The sequence below is a fragment of the Alligator sinensis genome, unplaced genomic scaffold (genome assembly GCF_000455745.1).
Source record: "Alligator sinensis unplaced genomic scaffold, ASM45574v1 scaffold228_1, whole genome shotgun sequence".
NCBI lineage: Eukaryota > Metazoa > Chordata > Crocodylia > Alligatoridae > Alligator > Alligator sinensis.
This window is the reverse complement of record NW_005842044.1, coordinates 144,245-160,636: the sequence shown is the minus strand read 5'-3', so window position 1 is coordinate 160,636 and position 16,392 is coordinate 144,245. Positions and strand designations below refer to the sequence as shown.

The following is a 16,392-nucleotide window of genomic DNA, read 5'->3' as shown; positions in this document are numbered from 1 at the left end:
CGGTTCAGGCATGCAAGGACTCTAGGGGCATGATGAGATGAAGCCCTATTCTAGATGTATATATAAGACTGCCCCTAGTCAGCTCACCTGGTCATCTTCAGGGGAATCCAAAGTTGTTGGATGTGACGCTAGCTACGTCACTCCCTCATGGGTTATGAACTAGGGTAATTGGTGTGCCCTAACCACTCTGTCCTGATGGGCTGCTAGGCACAACTTTGAGCTGACACATCTTTCTTTCCCTCATTATCATCCTCAGCCTTGGGACCACAGTTTTCCCCGTAGAACCTGCCATTCTTGTCCTTTCCTTGGAGCCTCATCTGTCCTGCTACAACATCGCTCTCATGTGAATATTTTTGCAGATGGTGCTTTCATTGAGCTGCAAATCCCAGACCTTTTTCCTGAGTTTGCAGCTGATTAAGAATCCATCAAGGTGTAGCTAATGTACATAAGCAATTATTGGTAGCGTTGAGTTAACTTCTATAGGCGCCATTGTACCAGACACTGCATATGCCCATGGTCAGACACAGCCCTTGCGCCTCAAAGGATTTGCACAATACAAAAACTCATCAAAGCTGGGAGGAGAAGCAGAGGCACAGAAGACATGCCCAATGTTATGCAGCCAATGATTAATATAGTTGTATATAAACTCCAGGTGTCTTGGGTTTCATCCAGTTGAGTGCACTAGCATCTACCCATTTGATGTATCTATTTTAAATAATCACATGCTCTGTCTTCTTAATCAGGTGGAAACTGGGCTGTATGTGAGAATCCAGTCATTGTTTCATTGTTATTCTTGATATAAAAATTAGTGGCTATGTGTTTAAAAAAAAATCCATACTTTTATAAAGGGATATTTACTGCTGAATTCCATTGCTGTTATTAGGACTTTTCTGGAAGTGAACATTAACCGTTTTTCAGTCAGGCTAGGGACAGGCATTACACACAAACCAGTTTAAGTGATCAGAAACTGGTTTAAAACTGTAACAGAACAGATGTTCAGTACACATAAACCAGTTTCAAAATGGCTGAAACCGGTTTGAGATAAACCTGGTTGAAAGTAGTATCAGACATAACTGATTTGGGTCAAACCAGTTTATGCAATATCTGTCCCAGACCCCTTGCTGATTTAAGATAAACCAAACTCCCCCAGCATCCCAGCATGCTCTCTGGGCTGAGTGGGGCTCACTGCTCCACAGCAGGGCTGGTCCCTCACCTCTGCTCCCTAGCTGAAGCTCCAGCAGAGACTTGTAGGCACAGAGCATCTGCCTGGTTTCTCCCTGCTAAGCAGGGATTGTTCCCCCATCCCTCTGCCTCATGCAGACACCTCAGCATTAGCTAGCAGATCACATGCTGGCTATGGTCCGTACTATGGGCAAAGACAGACAGGCTTTTTGGAACTAATCAATAGGTAGCTTAATGTTCTTCCTTGGAAGAGCTGTTTAAGAAGAGCTTGAAGTAATGAGGCTTTGTTTTCTTAGGGGATTGATAAACACTGAGGAAGGGGCGGGGAATAATCAGTGCGTCCTACCAGGGTCCTGGCCATGCCCCACTCAGCTCAGCACTCTGGAAGCAAGGTGGGGTGGAGGAGCTGCTCTAGTCCTCCTGGCTTCTAGCCTGAGCCACTGCGGCATGTGCCTGTATGTTTTCAGTCCAGAGGGAATGTCTGTACAGTTACAAAATGATTTAGCCTAGGCAGATTAGACTAACCTGCAAAGATTGAATCAATTCAGGCTCAGGCTTTTTGAATGACTGTCCCTAGCCTTAGTGGTCATAGTGTTTGGCATGAGTTGCAATGGCTAGAAGGGTGTGAGGACCTGTTCTATTTGAGTGCCTTCCCATGGTTCAGAGCTTCACCTCTTCAGAACTCAAGTACATCACAGGTTTCTTCCCTGCCACTTGGACTTCTGCACTGGAAACATTGCTTATCCCATCCGTAATCCAATAATGCATATTACTATTTATGCAGCTGGTTAACTGCTGAACAAGTGGCTTCACAAAACCAACTTTACACTTGATGCAACAAAATTAAACATAAGGAGTGTGTCATTTAGAGGAAGGGTGGGAGGAGGAAGTGAAACTAGTTCAACAAGGTCAGAAGGCATTGCAAGGTATGAGTGTAATGCTAAGGGTCAAATACCACAGTTTAGTCAACTCTATATCTTCTTTTAACTCTAGAATTACTTAAGTCTTTGATGTAGCGCTCCTTGTGTGACACACTAATTCCTCACTTGCAACAAGGGTTAGTCGACCAGGACAGGATGGGTTGAAGAAGCCGGGCTCTCTTTACATAAGACCCAGGAACCTCAAACCCTCATCTTTCAGAAGGGAGTATCACAGGTCTTTTATTTTCCATTCAACTAAATTGGTTTATTCTGGGAAGCTATTGGGTTCCTCTGCCTTCCTTGACTGAACTGGGCTTGTTGACACCATACAGTTTATTTCCATGTGAAAGAAATATAGGTTACTTGGTCCAACAAAGAGCTATTACAAATGTGAACCTTTAAGCATGCATGTTTGGAAGCAAACCAAAACCAACCCTCAAACTCTCCCATTTCCTTCATGAGTGTATTTAAGGAAGACAGCGCCATTACAAATGTGGAATACTTTAAAAATTCCATGTATACAGAAGTGCAAATACTATAAAAACTGGTATAAGAATCCCCCCAGCAAGGTTCTTGGTCTGCTTTGTTTTGTTCTCTGCAGTGCCTTGTTACTAATCCTGTTTCTATGTGCTATTCCTTTAAGGAGTGCTGCCAAGTCTTGCAATTTCATTACGAGCCTCACAATATTTGACGTTCGTCCCAAAGCTCTTAATTCGCAAAGTCATGCAAATCCTCCAGAATCTCATCTTCCAATTTTCAAAAAAAAAAAGGAGCTCCCCCCAGCATAGTAGAAACTAGATCAGCCCGCCTCAGAGTGATCCAAATCTGAAAGGAAATGATCCCCGAGTATATTATTTTTAAAATCTCATGGTTTGAAGTTAATCTGTTTATTGCAAAATGATCACCATTGCAAACTTGCAAAATGGTGCAAAATGATCACCATGCCTGTTTGTGGGAACAGGCCCTTCTAGCACATCTGGACCATTACTATTATAGAGCTCTCTCCCTTTTGCTACCAATGCTCTTTCTTCTTTTCTCTTAATCTAAAGTCAAACCCTGCAGACTAGAAAAACATGTTTCTCTTTGTGCAGCCAAACCTCAGCACCCTCCATCCCTACTGATGCTCTGGTTCAAACAGGCTACAATCACAAATTAAGGCTTTTTCCATAAAGACACCTCTCCCCAAACAGAGACAAGATCTACCCACCAGCAAGAGAGTAAGACCTTAACTGCCCAAGACAGCTGCTTATATAGTTTTCTCTGACACCCTAATTGGGTCCATCCTGCTTCATTACTCTATCCTATAAAGCTGTGGGAACTCCAGGAATGAAGTTAACCCCGTGCTTGCTGGAAACCATATAAGCCTTCTTGGCTGTTCCCACCCACATTGGTAATAAACTGTGTGTATTTTGGTTAAAGCCTTTGTAGCAAAGTATAATTTGCCAAGGGCATGGGCACCTGAGTGGGAAGCAAAATGTGTTCATTATTACAGCAGTATGGCTTGTGTGACTGCCTGTCTCACCTTTCCTATTCATGGTGGCCAATTCAGAAGGACCGAGGACAAGATGACCCCTGAGCAGTTATGTCAGCCAACTAAATTGTTCCTTTATAAAGTCTTTGAATCAAACTTTGACAGACTATGTAAATAAGCTCTGCTTTTCTACTGAAGTATGGTGTGCTGTGCCAACCCCTCTTTCTGTCTACTTCTATATGGCATTCTTTTCCTTCCAGGTACTTGTATTTTTTCTCAAAGGACACATATTATAGGCTCTACTGTTGGTATATGAACATATGGTTCAGTAATAAGAATATAAAGTAAAGAACAGCAGCAATAAATAGTTATATGTACCTCCATTAAGAAATAAAAACATAATATGGGAAAGGCCTTTTTAGACGTGCATACTGCCAGTATGGCAGATAGTAAAAATTAAGAAGTCAGGCCTATACTAGAATTGGGACGATACCCCAAATTGGGGTATCGTCACAATTCTAATATAAATTTGTGTTTGCTGGTCTGATGAATATTAGTAGAAAATGGTACATGTCTAAAGGAAGAGGCTGACAAAAAGGGAAAGACGTTATAGTCTGCTGGCTGACTTGGGATGTGGAAAACCTAGGCCAGTCTCTCCCTTGTTTCAATAAGAAATCCCATCCTTGTGCAAACAGATACAGACATTCCCGAGGAAAGTTTTGCTGAATTAGCATTTTCCAACAAAAACCCACATTTTGTCAGGCTATTCCCAACAAAGGAAGGACTGCTCATCAGTGAGAACTGCAAACGGAGACAGGCAGAGATACATAAACGGGATGAAAGTTGGTTGTCAAGAGAATGGGCTCACCAAGGCTGAGTCATGCCTACTTCGAGATGTGAAGTGAATGTCAAACATGAGTAAGGCGATCTGATAGAGATCTCTTTATGAGATTTCTTTCTGCTTCTCTCAGTGCAGTTGCATCACTGGGCAAATACAACCATACTTTGCTTTGAAGAAGCTGCTTCCACGTCAGTACATGCAGTTACTGTTCCCAGGGTCCAGATGGAGATCTCTCAAAGGGGAAAGGATACTGGAAAGATACTGGAGCCAACCATCAAACACTAGATTTGTAAACAGTTAGAGAATAACAAGGGTGATAAGTAAAAGCTAACGTGATTTATCAAGAGCAAATCACAGCTACCCAACGTTATTTTCTTCTGTGACAAAGTAATGGGCTTTGTGGGTGCAGGAAGGAGCAGTAGATATACCTTGGTTTTAGTGAAGCTTTTAACACTGTCTCCTATGGCATTTTCATAAATAACCTAAAGAAATGTAGTCGAATTGAAATCAGCAGGGCACGTAACTGGTTAGATAATCATGCTCTAAGAGCAGTCATCAAGAGCTCAATGCCTAACTAGAAGCAAATACAATGTGGGAATTGATCCGCGGCCTGTCCTGGGTTTGGCATTGTTTAAAATACCAGCATCAATAACTTGGAAGATGAAACAGAGAATAAGTTTGCTGGTGACAGCAAGTGGGGTTGGGTAGCAGACACTTTAGAGGTTAGGATTAGGGTTTAAAATGATCTCAACTGGAAAAAAATGGACTGAAATAAATAGGATGAAATTCAGTAAGGATAGGTACCTTGAAAAGAATAATCAAATGCACAAATGCCAAATCAGGAATGTCTGGCTGCAATACTGAAGAAAAGAACCTGACAGTTATAATGAAGAGCAAGCTGCATACGAGGCAAGTATAATATTTTGCAAAAAACCCCTGTCGCATACTGGAATGGGTAACTGAATGCATAACAAGTATGGCACGTGCAAGTCAGGGGAAGATATTGTTCCCGTCAAATCAGCACTGAAGAAGTTTCGCTTTGAATATTGTGTCCCACTTGTGATCACACTTCAAGAACGATGTGAACAAATTGGAAAGAAAACAGAGAAGAGCAAAGAAAATTATTAGAAATCTAGAATGCGTGACATGAGAAAACGTGGGAAGAACTGGAGTTTTTTAGCCTAGGTAAAAGAAACCCGAGGGGGGATTTGATAATAGTTTTCAAATGCAGAGGAAGTTGTGATAGAAGATAGTGATCAATTGCCCTCTGTCTCCACATGGGACAGCACGAGAAATAAAGGTATGTCTCTACAAGGCAAGGCAGTGCCATTCTGGGACATGTCATTATAGTGCTGAGACACTGATACGTGCGTGGTACCACACTCATGTGGCTACATGATATGTCTTTTTCAGTTATAGACTGTGTGAAGCAGACGGGGTTTGGCAGCTTTATACAACTAACCTAAGCAAAAGCAGTCAGTCCATTAGCTCAAGCTGTGACAGTTCATGCTTCTGGAAGCAGAGGCCTTGGTTTCCAACTCAACAGATGACCTGTTCTTTCATTCATATACACATTATCAGAAACAAACTCTGACTCAAGGGCTAGGGACAGACATTACACATAAACCAGTTTAAGTGTTCAGAAACTTGTTTCAACCTGTAACAGAACAGATATTCAGTGCACATAAACCAGTTTGAAAATGGCTGAAGCCAGTTTGAGATAAACCTGGCCGAATGCACTATCAGATTTAACTAATTTGGGTCAAACCAGTTTATGCAATGCCTGTCTCAGACCCCGTGCAGGTTTAAGTCAGACTCCCCCAGCATCCCGGCCTGCTCTCTGGGCTAAGCAGGGATCTCTGCTCCACAGCAGGGCTGGCTTCTCCCTTCTGATCCCTGGCTGCAGCTCCAGCAGAGACTGCAGGCATCTACCTGGCTTCTGCTCCCCACTTCCCCTCTAAGCAGGGATTTTCCCACCCCCTCTACCTTACACAGACACACAGCATTAGCTAGCAGACCACATACTGGCTACGGTCCGTGCAGTGGGAGACAGGACAAAGGCAGAATCAAGAGGTAGCTGGTAATGTCCCTCTGTTGTTTTCTTAATGGGGTGATAAACACTGAGTTAGGGTTGATGAACACTGTGTTATCAACTCCTTGCTGGGCTGGTTAGGAGTGGGGGAACCCCTCCTTAATCAGGGCATCCTGCTGGGGCCTGCCCATGCCCCCCCTCTCCCCCAGCTCAGCACTGTGAAAGGGAAGGGAGGGCTGCTGTAGTACCCCCTGGCTTCTAGCCTGAGCCACTGCAGGCATGTGCCTGCATTTTTTCAGTCCAGAGGGGATGTCTTACGGTTACGAACTGGTTTAGCCTAGGCAGGTTAGACTAACCTGCAAAGATTGAATCAATTTTGGCACAGGTTTTTTGAATGAATGTCCCTACCCAAGGAGTTTAAAGTTCAATAAAACAGAATGATTATTACCCATTTGAAAGATGAGGAAAACCTGAGGCACCCAGAAATGACATGACTTCTTAAGGTGACATAAGAAATCTGTAATAAAACTAGGAAATGAATAGAGATCCAAAGTCTGAACTTAATAGCTATCATGGCTAGAGGACAAAAATGTAATCTGAAGTGGGTTTTTTTTAAAATTTTTATTTCCCTATTGATTTCAGCAAAATATTTCCAAATCAAAAGCAAAATGCACATCTATAGTGAGTCAATTACCAGACTGTAAGAAACAAGGAATTTATTCTTCAGTTATTGATTTTTTTTGCTTTATGACAGTTAATAATAATAATAATAATAATAATAATAATAATTGATGGCAATAATACAATATATTTTCATTGTGCTTCTGTGTAGAATTAATTATAGTCTTTTTTTTCTGTGGGCATGTAACAATCATGTCAAGATTTGTGTTTTCACAATATAATGGCATCCGAATAGATTCTCTGTGGATTATCCTTGAAATGGTTTTGACATGTTAATGTCACATCATAATGGCATTGTGGAGAGACCTTCAGCTGTACATTTAAATGATTCTATAGGCCTTCACTGAAATTATTCTTCAGTTGTCTCTGGGTCTCCGCAGACTTGCAGTGAAATCATCCTGATGCTGTATTTGCATCATAATGGGGTCTCTGTGGACGTGCATGGAAATTGCTTTCCCATTGTAATTTCACATTTTCTCAGGTTTTTTCCCAGGCTTACATCGAAAAACGTGGTCATTGTACTGTCACATTATAATAATGGCCTCATGTTCTGCATAGACTTTAACCTGCAATTTAAGGCCCCATGTCCAGGTAGCAAATATTTCTTATGATATAGTAAGAATGGGAAAGCCATAAGAATGCACTGCTACAGTTTTCTAACTAGGGACACATCAGAGCAAGACAGAGTATAATTTTTAGCACCTGAGTAGTTTCTCCTTTTTAGACTGGGATTTTGAGTAATCTGCGGTAGCATTGCTTAGTGGATCAAAGTAAGAGCAGTTTTAGTCCCTCTCTCTTCCTGGAGCACCGTCAGACTGTACATTATAGCATCACCAGCAGTTCTGACCTACTCAATATTAGAAAGGCAACAACAGATTGGAAGAAGATCAGAGAAGGGTGCAGGAAATGATTTATGAGGGCAGATTGAAAGAATTAGCTGCAATGAACACCATTTGACCTGCTGTTGTGGTTCAGTGGTAGACTCCTTGCTCACCATGTGGGTTCAATTCCTGGACGTGTATATAGCTACAGCTATTGAGGCACCGAATGTCTAGACTTGGATACTGTCTAAGTGGGGGATAGAAGGTCTGGGCAGCCTTCATTCATCCCCACTCCTGCCTAGGTGTACATGTTAACCTGGTGACCTTTCATACATACACCATGAGCCAAATGGATCAACAGTTGCCTACTACTACAATGTTTGAACACATGGTACTTAATGGCGATGTTGCTACCTACTGGAAGGTAGAGGTGCTGAAGAAATCAGGCTTATCTTACTCCTTTGAATGTTATCATCCCTCATTTGAGGAAGAAAAGGATCAGGATCCTACATGCACATTGTTATTCAAAAATACCCAATCCCACGTTATTATAATTCCTATTACAATAACACTATTACAGATGCACCAAAGGAGATCTGAATCTTTTTGTGCCGGATAAATGTGTAACAAGTAGCTCCCATAGAAATAATCATCTCCCAGCCCCAAGGAACTTACAGCGTGCCTGAGAGCCGAAAGAGAATACTGAAAATATGAAACACACCAACCACTTATTCGGCTTGGAGTAGCAAAAATTAGATAAAATGGGATAAAAATGATATTCCTAAGTAAAAATTTAGGGGATCGTTCAAGAAAACTAAAACTCATCCTTGAAAAGGACCAAGAAATGGCTTGTGAAATTCTTTTCCAGTTTTATTTTGTTAGTTAAAAAATAACAATAATATAGTATCCCCCTTGCAGCAGGATTGGCTCGCTCATCCCATCCACCGGCCAGCTTTGACTCTGACCAGGAGGGACCACTCATCTAGGAAAGAGGCAGCTTTAGTGCTTACTCACAACCCATGCAACTGTCTGCCGAGACTCGTGTTGACACCTTGTTTAAATCTGTATGGTCTGAGAACCTTTATCATGGCCCGGGCTGCAACATCTACATTAGTGAGCGAAGCACATTTTAATCTCTCTCCTATGAAGATGACCGCTAATACTTAGGCCCATGCGCTGTCCTCTGAAAATACTCTGTGCACGTGAACTACCCCCCTCTGCAAGACATCTATAGGCAGGGAAATGTCATTAATCTCATCCTCCATTTTGCATGCGAGGATAAAACCGAGTAGCACGGCAATGCTGGCATCGCCAGAGAGATGCAGGGCTGCCAGTAGGGCACAGTCTTTCTCAGCCCCCGATTACAGCAGACATTTCCTACCGTGCAGCAAGAGGCATAGGAAAGCCTTACCTCTCCTTCTGGCTCCCCACTCCCAAGTGGCTGATATTTCTGGGATAAGCGGAAAAGGGATCCTTGCTGGAGAAGTTTGGAGAAGCGTCCTTCTACCATCTTCGCTGGGTCTCATCAGCAGCAGCAGCAGCAGAGAGAGGTGCTGCTGCTGCTGCTGCTGCTTCAACGTCACCTGTTCCTGCCGTGGCTCGAATTCCCTTGCAAGCCCTGAGCTTGTAGCTCCAGAAAGGGAGAGGCAGGTGTTACCTGATGCTTGCAGGGGAAGCCACGCCTTCGGCCAACAACAGGTGCCAGAGAGGCTGCGCACGCTCACCTGGGCTGCTCAAAGCATCAGGCACCGCCTGGTTCCCTTCACTTATGAAATGCTGCGTCTCGCTCGAGTGCCAGGGGAATTCTGCATGGGCTGAAGCAAGAACAGCAGCTGTGTATGAACAGAGGGACCTTTGCCTCTACACCAGATCCAGTGGACGCTGAAGGACACATAGTGCGCTCGAAGCTCTTTTATTCCCCCACCCCCTCTTCAAATGCGACAGCAGCAGCAGCGTGGCACATAGGAAGGGTGGATTGCTTTGCAGAGGCTGCTCCACGCTGTGCAATGAGGTCCCAAGTTGTGGGGGAATCACGTGAGAAGAAGTTTCCTTCGGAAACGCTCAAATAAATACGTGCGTGTTAGGAGAGATGGGGAGAGCGTAAACTCCTACCCTGCTGATCCCGAGAACGCAAAGTCCCTGACATTCAAAGTGGTGCAGATTCAAGATATTTATTCTCCTAATAAATACCATGCAAGATTATTTTTACTTTACCTTTTAAAATCCTTCCCTTGCTACAAACAAAACCTTGGCGGTGGAGTCCCAAACTCTGAACCACAGTTAATGAGTTACAACGTTCCCAGGCCTGAAGATTTTTAGGTCATGGGGTTAAAAGAGAGAGATTCACACCCACGTTTGGCAACTTGCCTCTTACGTCTAAGCGGTGGCATTAAAGCACAGCTTCAAGTTTTGGGGGCTCTGAAGACGTGAAGGAGTCAGCATTACCCTCCCGCAGGAAAGCCTGCATTTTTGGTGTGAGGCTGGGGAGAGGAAGCAAAGAGCAAATCAAAGCAAAGAGTTTGATATGCAGCATTTTCTGCAGCAGGATTGCTCCGAAATGGCTGGTGCCGTCCCTCCTCGCTGTTCTGGGGCAGTGCAGTGGATATCCAGTGAAGGAGATGGGCAACTTGAGGGCCGGGAGCCTGAGAGCTCAGCCCCGTGCCCTGCCTGTTTCAATCAGAAGCTTAATCAAAACGGGCACTTTCCCATGGTTGTGGCTAACGAGCACTTCCAGGGGTCAGATGATCCCACAGAGACTTTCTGATGCCCTGCCGTGAGATTACAACTACTGGGTCTCTGGCAGGCACGTTTCCAGGAGCCATACAGTTATCATTGCATATCTTTTCGGGGTTTTTAGGGCCTTTGTACATGACGTGCGTTGTTTAGATAGATGTTATGAAATGGCACCCAAAATCGCCATTTTGCTAGGTTAGTCACATGTGAAAATACACATTGACTCTTTTTATCATGGTAGGCTTTGATTTATCGTGGCAAGATCAACCTCTGGCATGTTTTATTTTTATCGTGGCCAGTTGTTCCACAAGGTTGGATTTTATCATGAGGCTTTCATTACGTGTGTTCTCGTGGACGTAGCGCCACGCTCAAGCACAGACTCGACAAACTTCTCGGAAGTGAATCTGCCTCCGGTCCAGTCTAGAGGGTCGGGGTGCTGGAGACTGTGCTTCCAGTGGAGGGGTGCTGTGAAACCTAGTTATCCACGGAGCATTTTGGGAGCTTTTATTAGGACATGTCTTGGAGCATGGAGCCTTCATGTGCAATGTTTCCCCGTCTGGTTTCCTTGGAGGAAGTACTTTATTGCTGAACTCACCTGGATGTATCATAGGCCAAACAAAGGACATTCATGAATCAATGAAATGTGGGTCCACTCTGGAGAGGAACAGGCCAACTTGCAGGCTGCTCACGTTGGATGAGAGGCTGTGACGTGCTTAGAGCCATCGTTACACCCATACAACCAAAGCTCAGAGCCTCAGAGGTGTTTAGGTGGTTTTCTCTCATTGTAATTCCTGGGAATTAGGCACCTCACTATCTTAGAGATCCTGACTGAAGTACACATCTGCTTTGCATGTTTCTGTCTTTTTGCAGAATAGATAAGGATCTGGACAGCTGCCAGTTGGCTCAGTCTCAGTCTAGATAGGGCACAGCTGGTGCTGTTTGGCAAGGAAATAAACTCTGCTACTGATCTGAGCGTGGCTGTAGCAGTTCTTTGCCCCAGGATCATCCTGAACTGCTGTGACGTTCTCAGGCAGCAAGAGTGGTCGGAAGGTTTTCTTCAGCTTCAACTAGAGAAGAGGCTATTTCTTCTCACAGGTTGACTTTGTGTGTTGTCCACGTGACTAGCTACTGCAATTTGGCTTCCAAATCTCCATGGGGTCCAAGTTGTGGAAACAAGAATTAGGTTATGCAGATTTTTTGCCCTGAATTCAATTTCCTAGTTTTGGCTCAGTTTGACTGAGTATCATTTCCTTATTTAGATGTGGGTGGTGGCAAGTCTGATTAAGCAAGAACAGTTTTCAGACTTTCCTTATTGCACTTTCTTTTCTTGGCAACAACAGATAGAAGCCAAATGTTATGCCCGTGTAAAACAGGCGCAACTCTGTTGATATCCAAAGAGTGTAACCAAGTTACACCAATATAAAATTTGGCCTGATATTTTCATTTCTTTATTCGTCTATGGGGGGAGAATAGCTAGCACAGAAGAAGTACTAAGAAAATACTGAGACAGCCAGAACACAGAAATGAAGAAAGTTAACTTGATAAACATAGTAACATCTGCTGCCACATTCATGAATTACATCCCATTGTTCAATGGACTCTTAGATGGAATAAAAGTATCCAATTAAAGATCAACACTAGGGGTCATGTCTCCGCCTTTTTATGAATTACATCCTGTATGACTGAATTATATTTTAGTAGTGATTTATTTGAAAAAAGACAGAATGAAAGTGCTGTTAACTGAGAATATTCATTAGAGATTTAACTGAGAATATTCATTAGAGATTTCTTAGGACTGTAGGACTAACTAGAGCTTACTCTCTTTGCGTTCTTTTTTTCTGTTCCTCCTTCTCGTCAAAGGGAGTTTGATCCATTTGACCATTACAGTTCATGAAGTAAGCATAAGAGATTATAGTGTTCATCAGTGGCCACCAATCCAACTGGTACTTTATGGGTAATGACATACTTATGATGCCATACAGCAGGTCTATCCAACTGGTGGCCCATGAGCTGCATCTAAAGGAGGTTAGTTGTGGCTCATGGGTTCCTACCCAGCCACTCCTCCCACCACTTTCCCTTCTGCTACTGATGGGTTCACCAGCCTACCTCTCCCTCCTCCAGCTCCTGCTGTCTGCCTGTACCCTTGGGGTGCATGGCACGGCTTGCCGGGACCCAGAGAGTCTGTCCCGAATGCAAACCAGCAGAGTCCACATGGTGAGAACAGCCCCTGGCTGCTAAGAAGTTGGAGATCCCTATCATACAGTTATCATCCAATATCTTTTCAGGGTCTTTTAAAGTAATTTTAGAAATATCTGTATTTTAAACACATAATTATAATATTTTTTTCTCCAGCACACACAGAGTGGTTATAAATGTCATTACCACCCAGTGACTATAAACTCACAGGAGGAAAATAAGATGCACACCCATTGTTGGTGATCTAAAGCAGAGCCACTAGCATTAAGGCAGCAGGTTTCTGCTGTAGTTATTAAGGTCTTTGCTGTAGTTATTTAGCTTGTCAAGTCACTGTGAATCATGCCCTTCAGGATAACACCCACTTTCAAGGAGATGGCCATTAATCAAGTAGCGAAGGCTGAGGTCAGGTTCCACCACATTTTAGTTAGTGTGCTGTGTTAAGGAAGGAAATGTCTGAGAAGCACATGGAGCAAGACAATTTTAACATTGAGAGACATCAAGGTACGCATGGAAATATGTGCTGTCATCACTGTGAGGCTCACCTCTTTGCTTAGTCAATGCATCTAGGCCACCAAATCCCATCCACAGCTGAACTTACAGAACCCCGTAGTAAAAACCAGGATGCAATTTATCCTGGTGGCTGTAGGGGAAACAGCTACGCTGCTAGAACTAGAGAACAATCAAATGCAAATCCTGAGGAAGGGCTTTCAAGTGAAAAAGGTTTGTCAGTGGCATCAGGAGCACTTAGACACTTCACTCGGAGAGAAGTCATTGCTTATATAATCCTTAGGTAACGTAGCATCACCTCCAGATCAAACTGGCTCATGCTGGGGTCTTTTCAAGATACAGTTCCTCACGCTCATTAGGTCTCAAGTTCATTAAACTGAAGATCCCCTTCTACCTAGTTGATGAAGAAAATGAGGGTGTATTGGAGGCGGATGAACTTACTGCCACTCAGAACTATAACTCACTACCCACACGCAGCTGATATTCTCCCCTTGTTCCAAATGCAGAATAGAGATTGCGCTGGTTATGAATAGAGATCTAAATGTGAGAAGGCTTCTACACAGGAGTTTAAGTTGCAAATGAAGATCTCTTCAACTAATGGCCAAGGCTTCATGGAGTCCAGTCCTGTGTATTGGCCCACGATTAGCTTGCAAAGAAGAGGATCATGGTTGGATTCATGACTTCATTCTGTCCCCTTGCTGCCCAGCACTATAGGACTGTTATACAAGGGGATGTGCTGAATTTGGGGGCAGAAGAAAAGTAAATGGTGGTGGCATTCACCCCCTGGGTTCTGGAGCCATGCCAATGTAGGCTCCAATATGGCTGTAGTGAAGAGCCAGTGATCTCAATTAACTGCAACTCGCAGCCAAAGCAGGGTCCAGTTGCATCTCCTGGAGGTCCCCACTGGCTCTGCCCATAGTCCAATCCCCTGTACAGATACAGGATGCACTATTCCTAAACCACCTCAGACATGTCTGCCGTGGCTTTTCCTATTCCACCTGTTATTTTGGCAGCCCAGGTTGGTAGCAACAAACAGGAAACTATTAATAAAAACAAGATGATTGACCTGACGTCCCTCTCCTCTGAGGTGAACTAGTCAAATCAACAGGGCTTGTTCTTTTCTTCCTATTTTTCTTTTAAAACGACACTCATAAAATTTCTCCAAGTTAAAAATTCGACATCATCTCTGACTCCATCCTTTGGGCCCCACCGTTAGTTCTCTTTCATCAGTAGAGAAAGTGTAGCCATACTTAAACGGAAAATTGATTTTCCTATGCAACCCTCCAAAACCAATCCCCCTACACAAGTCATAGATTCATAGATTCATAGATGGTAGAGTCAGAAGGGACCCAATGGATCATCGTGTCTGACCCCCCTGCCCCTGGCAGGAAAGAGGGCCGAGGTCAGACGACCCCAGCCAGGTGATTGTCAAGCCTACTCTTGAAGACCTCCAAGTTAGGTGACAGCACCACCTCTCTTGGAAGCCTTTTCCAGACTCTGGCCACCCTTACTGTAAAAAATGTCTTTCTGATCTCTAGCCTATATCTACTTTCCACTAGTTTGCACCCTTTACTCCTAGAGTCCTCTCTCTGATCAGTGGGAGATGTGGGCATGGAGCATTTTGACCTCATTGTGCCTCTTTTGTTTTTGCAGGCGGTAAAGTCGTAACATAAATAGCAATCGGACAACCGCTGCCACAGAAAAATGTGTAAGTGACCTACATGCATGAATATATCCATGTTTATCCACGAACATATCCAAACCGTAGCTGCAAAGCCTTACGCTTGGTCTCTGAAGCCTCTCTTCCAGCAGATTGTCTTGACATTGTGACATTCATCTCTCCTTGCATGTGCTATTTGGATGCTTGAATTAGGAAAAAGAAATCTAGTTGCAATCAGAGGAGTGCTCAGAATGAGGCCTCTCTACTTTATAGTTGAATATTTGCTTTAACACTACTCTCCTGATAATGACTTTTACGGTCATAGCACTCAAATTGTAACGTCTTTGGCAACCGTGCTGTTGTACACTTTTACATTCCCCTTTTATCTTCCAGGAGCATTGAAAAGGGACTCAGCCACTGAGGTCAACCAGTCTTTATTAAAAAGCAATTATAAATAACGGCAAGTTATTTGCAAGTCAGGGGAGCGCACTGGCACGTGTCCACAGTCACCTGTGAACTAGAGACACCCACTGGAAAAGCAAATGTCTAGGTCCAAAGAACCTTCCATCTCCTTGACCATTGACATTTTTCTTTTATCCTACCTTTGATGTCTGAATTACCTTCTCATTTCCCTAGTGGTTCTTCTTTCCTGTTTAGCCGATACCAGCTGGTGCTCTCTAGCTCCGTCTTGACTTACGCTCAGTTTGTCAAAAGCAGATTCCTTGCACATAGACAGTTTTATTTGTACTGAACTTTTAGAAAGTTATCACTTGCTAAGGAGCTGCCAACTGCTAGAAAGTGGTTAGATCACAGTAGGCTTAGTTAGCCCACAAAATCTGCCTTTGCTCCCAATACAGAGGTGCCAATAAGGGAGAGTTTGGTCAAAGAACGATGCCCTACTCAACTGGTGCCAGTAAGGGAGATGATTCATTTAGTGCTCGGAGCTAGCTCTGAGAGTCAGATCCCCAATTGCTGCCGATCAGCTCAGCTCTGTTTGCTTTAGTTGAGCTACATGGGTTTCAAACAGCTGGGAATCTGCCTCTCTCTTACTTTGCTGTAATTTAACTGCCCATTTTTGAATGTTGGATTCAGTTGTTAGACCTTTTCCTGCCAATTTCTAGCTCTCCTGGCCTAGAGGAAACTGCTAACTCTGGAGTTTTTCAGTGCCATTTACTTTGCAGAAACACAGCTGAACTAGATGGGAGGGTAAGCTGGATGTTTGCAGCTTCTCTGTCCCGGTGTGAACCAGCCTGTTAGCTTGGCTTCCAAATAAGATGTCTTCCAGCACAGTAGAAGCTGCAATCCTTATAAGAATAAAATGTCCTTTACCTGCTCCCCATCCAAAACT

At 43.6% G+C, this 16,392-nt stretch overlaps 2 protein-coding genes across 5 annotated transcripts in view; both read right to left on the bottom strand.

The window, feature by feature from the left end:
- ATP2C2 (ATPase secretory pathway Ca2+ transporting 2) overlaps nucleotides 1-9,657 on the bottom strand; it is a 39,992-nt gene extending 30,335 nt beyond the window's left edge. For 2 of the 4 annotated variants that reach the window (XM_014519518.2, XM_025203098.1), the window contains exon 1: nucleotides 9,360-9,655. In XM_014519518.2, the coding sequence (XP_014375004.1) occupies nucleotides 9,360-9,458 (99 nt within the window). In that variant the 5' untranslated portion in view covers nucleotides 9,459-9,655. Of the gene's footprint in view, nucleotides 1-9,359 lie in introns of all 4 variants that reach the window. The other 2 variants (XM_025203096.1, XM_006022774.3) reach the window with 2 other exon arrangements.
- The window catches only part of WFDC1 (WAP four-disulfide core domain 1), a 42,667-nt gene that overhangs the window by 5,153 nt on the left and 21,122 nt on the right, over nucleotides 1-16,392 (bottom strand). The window lies entirely within an intron of this gene.